The sequence below is a fragment of the Atta colombica genome, unplaced genomic scaffold (assembly GCF_001594045.1).
Source record: "Atta colombica isolate Treedump-2 unplaced genomic scaffold, Acol1.0 scaffold83, whole genome shotgun sequence".
In the NCBI taxonomy this organism is placed as follows: domain Eukaryota; kingdom Metazoa; phylum Arthropoda; class Insecta; order Hymenoptera; family Formicidae; genus Atta; species Atta colombica.
The window spans coordinates 504,984-514,490 of NW_017259576.1; the positions used below are offsets into that span (position 1 = coordinate 504,984).

General features: G+C 33.0%; 2 protein-coding genes across 11 annotated transcripts in view; one reads left to right on the forward strand and one right to left on the reverse strand.

The window, feature by feature from the left end:
- Positions 1 to 9,294, reverse strand: part of LOC108692854 (AMP deaminase 2) — a 34,082-nt gene extending 24,788 nt beyond the window's left edge. For 2 of the 10 annotated variants that reach the window (XM_018201374.1, XM_018201362.1), the window contains exons 1-2: positions 9,005 to 9,294; positions 5,483 to 5,622 (exon numbers count right to left, since the gene is read on the reverse strand). In XM_018201374.1, coding sequence (XP_018056863.1) covers positions 5,483 to 5,618 — 136 coding nt within the window. In that variant the 5' untranslated portion in view covers positions 5,619 to 5,622; positions 9,005 to 9,294. Of the gene's footprint in view, positions 1 to 2,644; positions 2,810 to 3,783; positions 4,380 to 5,482; positions 5,623 to 7,885; positions 8,094 to 9,004 lie in introns of those variants that run through there. The other 8 variants (XM_018201373.1, XM_018201369.1, XM_018201360.1 and 5 more) reach the window with 7 other exon arrangements.
- LOC108692857 (DNA repair protein XRCC4-like) overlaps positions 2,745 to 9,507 on the forward strand; it is a 23,870-nt gene continuing 17,107 nt past the window's right edge. The window contains exon 1 of the mRNA XM_018201379.1: positions 2,745 to 3,263. The gene's annotated coding sequence lies outside the window, so the exon portion shown is untranslated. The remainder of the gene's footprint in view (positions 3,264 to 9,507) is intronic.

Genomic DNA, 9,507 nt, shown 5'->3' on the forward strand with positions numbered 1-9,507 from the left:
AAATGATATCAAAAAGACTCCAAAATGATCATAAAAAGTCATTTTTCAATCATTTCCAATTCATTTTAATATTATTTTGACGTTATCGTGACTTGTTGTTCTGTTTGAATATCTTGTTATAAATATCCCATAGATATCTATGGCGAGATAACTACAAGATAACATATACATAGATTATATAAAATAAATTAAGTGAACTCAAAAGCGTTAAAAGCAGATTAAGTAGATAGTAGAATTTATTATTCCATTAAAACAGATTTGCTATCGCATGATAATGTTTATCGGACAATTTTATCATGAAATCGTGTTCAGTCGATTCTATAATAAATATCTGCGTTACACATGATGAACTATTTATAGATGAGCTTCATTGAAAGACTTATCGCGATTCACGAATAATTCCGCGACATTAAAATTGAAACTAATGTCATTGTGTTAAATGAATCATAAATCTAGTGTTTATGCGCATGCAACCAGAATAATATTCTTCTTCGATTTTTCTTTATAAAAAAATTTCTATTTTTTGTATCTATTTTTTTAAATTTAAATATATTTATAATTTTAAATATTTTTGCAATTAATTTTCCTCTAATTTCAATTCTTGAGTCAAAATTTTTAAAATAAAGTTCTCTGGTAATACTTGTAAACTTTCGAGCGACACAAAACATAATACTACAAAAAAAAACAATGTGTTTAATACTAAGTTACCAAAGATAATTTTGATATGTATAATAACAAAAATTTAATTATATCTCAATAGAAACGAATCTCTTTCTCTCTTTTTCCAATGAATGTAGCTTTCATGAATATTCAATATTAGCTATTATCGGCGATAATGTGTAACCGGCTCTAAGCTGCGGAAATTTCCTTGAAGCATCAGAAGAACAAAATCGAACGCTACAGTTATGTCTATTTACAGCAATCGCGTGAATTTACGTGATTCAATTTCTGGCAGCCGCGGTCGCGGCGATGCGACTAGCACGAGTAGCATAGCGTAGACGTAGCCGCGGAAAAGATCAATACCGCACCTCCTTGGCACGGTTACCGTGGATCTCCGCGTAGCACGTCCCAATCTTTTCTCAATCGAGAACGTCGACACCTTTCTGTTCTCGTCTGGCATGTAGGACCTGGTTCTCGTGACAAAAATACCGCGCTGTGAGACGAAAATAAATCGGCATCAATATTTTCGATACTCATGTAAACACTTAGCAAAAGATGCAGAATATACTGTAGTGATTTCAGAATCAAAGAATTTGAATCAAGATTTAGGTAAATTTATAATTTACGACTAATATCATAATTATATCTTCTACCATTCTCGATTGTATTTAATTTCCTCAACGTTATCTTGTCGACAATATTTTCTTAATGATTTCTACATAATATAGAATTGCAACTTGTAAGCAATATTACGAAAGTTTATGTAGAGATGCTTGCATAAAAAGTAGTAAAATTATAATTCTTCTAAAAATCTTATAATTGAAATATTTTTCATTTCTGATTCCTATTTATATACGTAATATAAAATTGCAATTTATAAGCAGTGTCATAAAAATTTATGTCGAGATGCTTGCATAAAAAGTTTTGTAATTGAAATATTTTTCATTTCTGTTATCACTGTGTCGAAAGTAAAACTTCCAAATGCAAGCTTATTCTAAAATTGAAAAAAACTTTAGTATGTCAAAATATATAAAAATAATTAAAACTTGTTTAATTAAATTTATACTCTTTGTTCACAGAATTTAAAAATATAAAAATTTCAAAATATCACTCCGAAATTAATTAGTTCAACTATTTCAGAATATTGAAAACGAATGCATATGATTGCATAATAACGCAACAAATAAATATTGCCTTGGCCTTAACCATAAATATAAATAAAAATTACTTGAAATTCTTGAGAATTACATCATTCGAATGCATTATATTATCAGTATAAAAAGTACTAGCGTGATAATTCAAACAGAACTAGAATAACTCAAACAATGCTAGAGAAATGTTTTTCTTCAATCATTAAAATATTTCCAATTTAGTCTGACGCTAACTTGCATATATATTTATATGCAGGTTAAAATTTGCAGTTTTATTAATTCGATCGAAATAACAATTCGCCTAAACAATAATGAAGCAACATTTTCTTTAATTATTAAAGTAACATCTCCGACTTATACTGACGATAACTTGTATGATTTTTAGTTTTAATGAAGAGCTTGCTTTAGACATCTACGCTTCAGGAAGATAATAGCGGTATGACTCATAGTTAAGAAAATTCCGGCAAAACTTAAAAAAGACGCAAAAAATTGCGATTCTCTATAACTTGTAGTCACAATAATCTGACAATAAACACATTTCGCAATTAAGAGTATGTGGACACAGTGGCTCAGCTATTAGTTGTGTTATTAATAAGATAAGAAACACTGACGACACTAAGAAACACAAAGTCGTCATCATTGTTATTCACATGTGTTATTCACGAGGAATAATATTCCCGCGACCAAGAATGCCGTTATCTGAAATAATTTCACAGTAAAGTGACGTCGACATAAATGCGTTTTGCAATTAAATCGTTCTTGATATCAAGCGGTTATAAGAATCGCTACAGCACAATCCGATAGATACACGAGTCGTCCGCGCTCGCTTTTACCTTCATATAATTCATCCAGATCGATCAGAAAATTCGACAGGCGCAAGGAACCAAGGAACGTTTCACTCTCCGAAGTGGTCACACCTCTGATCGACATTTTTCTCAGGTCGCTCCAAATCACGCAATTCTCGTTGCAGCGTAAATCGCACTACCGAAGGTCCCTTACTTCGACAGAAAATTTATTAACTCGTTCCTTCTGATAATAAAAGATTCTTGAGAGATACTAGAGGATGCGGCGAATGAATTTTTTGCGATATCGCAGAAACTCTCAAGAAATATAATCGTTCGCAAGAGATACGACGATAGATATATCGAGCTCGATACTGGCGAAGTGACTTTTAATAGCGCGTCGTCGTTGTAGCGCGCTTTTAGCTATGTCGAAGACATCACGTTAAATAATGTGCTAATCACCATGTTTATCAACCGTGCCAGCACCGTATGAGTCACAAAAGCGAACGAAAAATCATGAAGAATATCGAAACAATTTCAAACGTGTAATATAAATTCAGACGCGACAAAAATGATCGCGAACTCTGATCATATTTCCCGACTGGATTACGAACGCGAAAACGATAAGAGAGTTAGTTTACCAATTCCTGATGATATCGACGAACAAACGGTAAGTATAAATATTTGTTCGGAAAATAATTGAACTAAAAGTTCGATTTTGAAATATAATAACAAAAATTTAATTTAATAAAAAATTTAGCAATTAAATGTTATCTTAATGCTATATGATGTTATATGATTAAGATAATTCATTAAAAAATTATTAAATTAAATCGTAATTTATTTCTCTAAATATAACTAATCTTTTTTCCTTCTTTTTCATATATTATTTTAGCGACACTGAGAAAAATGTTCTGGTTATACCAACAAGAAATACAGATAAAATATATTCATATAAATCAAAATTTTGATTATCATGATTTCTGTCTCAACTTAATAGATTCAATTATAAGTGTCTGATTTGTAGCTTTTTGGATAAATCTATATCAAAAGTCCAATTAATGCAACAAAATCTTTTTTCCAATGTAATAATTGATTTTTTGAAGCTTTTAAAGTTGTTAAAGTCATTTATGAATTGAGACACATTAAAAAAAAATAAGAACTTGAGTAAAAAGTTAATTATGACTCACCCAACCTAATGAATCGAATTAGACCGGAATTGGAAAATGTACAAGATTTCACGGAGCGTATCTTCGTCAGCTAATTATCGACGAAATTCGACTCGGTTGTGCAATAAGCTATTTTCGCGGAATTTTTTAAACTTCACGTATGCTACTTTCAGAATTCACCATTAACGTCGACTTTTGAATTTGCCGTGTGATTACTGCAAGGAGCTGTTTTCTCTTGAGAAAACTTGCAAAATTTCCACGTAATCACCACTTTATCTCGGGACTTACGATTGTGCATAACGCGACTCAACGAGGGATGTCGCGAAACTACCGTGACGACCGAATTGTAGTTTACTTCTAAGAAGCTAATTTTTGTCCTCTATTCACGTTCCGAAAGTCTCGCCTCGCACTGCCGAGACGAAAACCGTCGGCATCATTGTGACGATGGCCAAAATACTATCGGCCGTCTGTAGAGGCAAGGTCTTAGGCTGCCTGCCAATTTCTGAAATTTTCACTCGCGTTCATCAACAGATTTTGTGTCAATGAAAATGCAGTTAAAACTCCACGATACAGACAATTCGAAAAAACAAATTAAATACAATCCTCATTACGCGAATAATCCACTCGAATGATTGCCAAAAGTTAAAGCAGTAATTGGAATTAAAATCTCAATTTGATAAATCGGGTAAATTTAATAATTCGCATGTTTGAAAAATTGATACAAAATTGATATTGCGATATGATGAGATGAAAAATTGCAAAAAATCTGGTAATGATTTTGTCCTTGTGACTTTAAGTTCATCACTATTCAAAAAGTTAAAAAATATAGTTTATATTTTCAACGGATGAATACAATATTGAAGCATCAAAAAATTATTTCAATTCATCTTATATTGATCAATGAAAAATTTTTAGATATTTGTTCATATCTTAATTACAAATTTTTTCCTGGCTTTCTCGATTATTTATTTATTATTTTTAAAACTAACATTTCCGTATCTAGCATCACGAGAATAAGAGAGTTTTGATGATTAAAAATCTCCAAGGCATTTGTCTTCCTTTCGCGGCTGCAGCATATAATTCATATCGATCTCCATTCCTCTTGCGAACTTTAATTAACTTCGCCTTTCGTGCGGCCAAATAAAACGTTGTATGCTATGAGTGATTTCTGACTACTATGATGCATCATCTAATTTCACGATATACATTTCGTGCTCGTTTTGTAGTATAATTGTAGAAGGTGATCGGCCACTTGAAGCGCAAAGTCACGGAAAATACAGCGTCTAATTTTACCTTCGCTGAGAAAAAAATTGCAAAAAATCTGATAATGATTTTGTCCTTGTAACTTTAGGTTCATCACTATTCAAAAAGTTAAAAATATAGTTTATATTTTCAACGGATGAATACTTTCAAAAAGTAATTTCGTTCTTTATAATATAAGTAAGGAGTCAAAGGATAGCCTTGATGCAACGAATACTCGTCAAAGACTAAAATACTGTAATTTCTAAATTAAGCTACACTTCAAAAAGCTGAAGAATAATTTTGACTCAATAAAGTCTGTCAAAGAATAACACCCTGGCAGCTTTGACTTTAAAACCATTATTCTCTCTATTTAAAATCATTATCTTGCCTTGTTATGATTACATGTTGTAACGGTTCGCTCTTCGCACTAATAGATTAAAACCAGTTACATCATAAAATAACAATTGATGATACTCACGATCGCGATGGTGATCCACATTGTGGCTCGGAGTTGTCGAGCTGTCGGCGTCGCCCTCGCCATCCAATTCGTAAAAGAGCCTGCCTGTGTCACCGTTCACCTCCTTCACGACATTCATGGCCATCACATCCTCCATAATTCTGCAAATGCGTTTGTCATCTTGAGTGCTCGCTTTATTTAATTATCCGCGTTGATGTGGCTGCATTATCAGCCATTGATTTCACGATAAGTGAAATTTCGCGCGCAGATTGCAAGGCTTTGTGTAAGAAGATGTTTAAATACAATATTTCCAAGAATACAATTAAAAAATTTATATTAAAAATATATTTGATGTGTCCCAAATGACTCATTCAAATTTTTGTGTTTATTTAACACAAGATGAATATATTAGAAAATTTAATTACAAATATTATGTAAAAGAAATTAACTTGACAAATATAACACTGACACAATTTGCTGAAAATATGTTTTTTCTGTAATATTTTCATATTTTTCTCCAATATTCATGATTGTTACAAATTTTATTGTATTTATAATTAAATAAATAATATATAAATCACTAATTATAATTAAAATGTTAAGAATACTACTGATTGTTTTTTGGTAATAAAGTTGTAATATTGAACTATAATCTGTCTCTCCTTTCTTATATCAAAACTTTCAAAAGATCTCTTCTTATCGAAGAGATCACATAAGCATTCTTATCTTTGCGATAAGAAAAGCTAATTGTGAGAAAATAAAACTGCGATATAAATCTTTATAACAACTGAATAAGAAAGAATTTAATTATTATTATTATTTAACTGTCTGATTAACAAAATGTATGAGTACTAAAATATACATTATGAAAGATCGTAATGTATAATTAATAAGAGAATTATGAAGAAAGAACTGAAAAACAAATCATCGACTGATTTAATGCAAATAGATATGCAAACGAAATTAACATGATATATACTACAATTTGATTCGCATATTAATGCTGTACTTCGATTAGTTTTATCGCACATCTCTAACACAACAAATTTGTTATTCTATCAAATTTAAATGTTCAGCTCGTTTTAACTGACAATTAAGAGCTGCGCTCGTTTAAATAGGGATTAATCGCATCATTATCATAATTACTGTGGAACTTCAAATCGTTTGGGAAATAACGGTGTGCAATATTTTTCCGTCAAATTTAGTTTGCGATTTAATTATTAATGCCTACGTAAGTTGGAGCGTGTTGCAGTTTATTTATTAGTATACAACAACGATGCAATTAAGTTTTTTTTCTGCGCACGTATGCACAATCGATCTTTCGACTTTATGATATAAAGCGCGACAGTTAAATATTCTATGTATTACATCATAATCCAAAAAAGTTTATATTTAAAGATAATTTTTTTCTTTGGTTATACAGTTTCTATGTTAAAATACTGAAATCGTCAACAATTTTCGTTAAATAGTAAAATAATTGACTTACCCTTGCTTAATTGGTTAAATTATTCTTTCTGCTTAAATGTTGCTCTGCATTTTTCAATATAATTATTTATTCATCTTTTTTATTATTAAATTATTAAACATTCTAATTTGTAATATTCTAATTTACTGTTTAATATATGCAAAAATAAATAATAAAAATAAACAAACAGTTAATAGTTAATACAATAAAATAATTAGTAATAACCTCCGTTTGCAATCACATTTATATTACCGCTATCTAGCTCAATTTTTTTTACTGTTCTTCCAAAAAATGTAGAAAAATTCAGGAAAAAAAATTTATTTTTCAACATCTCTCTTATATTATCAAAAAAAAAAGTTTTTTAAAAAGAAATTTTAGGAGGAAAATCGGACTCTGTTTTGTTTTATTTCGGAGCTCACGAATTTGAGAGTGAAATTTCGCTGAAAGATTGCAAAAATGAAGAGTTAAAATATATAATTATTAATTCCATAATGTTGTTTTACGTGACAGGCCTTTTAAAATGTCAAAAAATTACGCGGGAAAATATTTACATATTATATCCCTCTCCATATACATGGAATAAAATATATTATACACCAGCGAAAAATGTCAAGAAATATATAGTTTAAATAGGCCATAACGATGATAAACGTGTACACGTCATTTTTCCTTCGCTCACATTGCACATGCAATCATAGAGACTTTTATGGGGAAAGAGCACACGTGCAGCTCGTGCCAGATCAATTGATATGCTAATGATTCGTCGTAAGAATTTTTATGCGTTTCATGCGGCAAATTTCATGCGAAATTATTATCGCTCGATATTTATGTCGTGCCAATTCGCACCCGGATTTCCTCTATATAGCCGAATTAGCAGTGTTAAAAAATTAGATTTTTGAGAAAATAGATTTTTTAGAAAAAATATTTCTCTTAAAAAAAAACAAGTATCTCTCACTTACATTCACGCTCGTTTGGCCTGATCCTGTAGATGACGAAGAATGTCTTGCACGCGGTGGAGATCGTCACTGTCGGACGAACGGCTACAACGGACACGACGAAAGAAGCCAATCACGAGGCAGCGCGGCACACGCGTTCGATCAATCGCGGTGCGGTCGCACGCGCCTGACCAATCGCAGCGCAGTCGTACGCGTCGTCCACAGACCACTTCGATCCGCACAATCAACAGAGTGAAGTTACTCGAGAGCGATACGAACGCGGCGACATTCAGCGACGTTCGAGGCGCCGTTCGATTACGCGCGACCGGCACGATGCGAGACGATATTCGAGCGGAAGCGATTCGACTGCAGTCGACGCCACGCGCGAGGTTTTCCTCTCGAATACGCACTCACGCGAATACTCCGATCGTCTCAAACGAAGCCGGTGGCACGTTCCAGCTTCCAGCTGCCACGTAAATACACTTTGTGCCGTTTGCGTCGTCGTGACAGTGAAGTCTGACGCACGCTGTGCGACTCGCAGCGTGCGAGTCACTACCTACGATCTTACGATATATCGAAGTGACGTACGTGCATATGGGATGGAGTCACTAATGCCTCAACACGTAATTAGATAATATGCTTATCGAAGCACGTATAGAAAATATATATATGATATATGCATCAAACATGAATGACCCATATACAAATTGCAACTCTCTTTTATAATTAGTTCATTAATTCTAGAGACTTAATTGTGTTAAATCGAATCTTTTTATATATTTATACCCTCATTGTAGGAATAGTAACTATTTCTACTATACAGATTTGAATATGTGTCACAACTTGAATAAAAATAATTCCACTTTGTGAAATTCCTCACTGTTTCATTATAGGACATTACGAAAATTTCTTTTGTGTGTGCACGTAAACCTTATATTCTCTTTCCCCTTTCTCTCTCTCTCTCTCTCTCTCTCTCTCTCTCTCTCTTTCTCTGTCTCTTTCAGTTCTTTCCACCCATTCACCAGACAGAACGCATCGCGTTCCACAAGACAATGCGATTCTGTATGACGATAATTCCAAGGGAAGAAAAAAATAATGGAAATAAAGAAGAATAAGTGTGTGACAAAAGCACAAGGTACCTACCTTTCTCGGAACACTCGCGACGAAATGAACGAACGATCTCTTCACCGGTGACTCTTACGGCACTGCGCCCGTAGTGTGACGCGCGTGGCACTGAGCGTGATTGGTCGAGAAGGCGCGACACAGCTGCGAACCGCGACGTTCCGACTGGCGCAGACTCATTCTCCGTCGATGCGATCCCGTGAAAATCCATACCGCGCGACTGACCACCACACCGTCACCGTGTTGCACTAATTATACAAGACGCGAGGGACCGAGGGTCTCTTGCGTAGTGTGCGCATAAATTATTTGCATACGTGCGTAGGTTATAAAAAAGCTTGGAGGGATTGCGTTAGCTACAACTTCGATCAATTTTTCAAACTTGTAAACTCAGTCTTGAAATTTTGCAACAAGACAAGATTGTTAGATGAAAAAATGAATTTGTCAATGCACTTGCGTATGTTTAATCATAATACGTGGATTATTAGTCATAATACGTTAATTATAATTAAGTATGAATTATATAT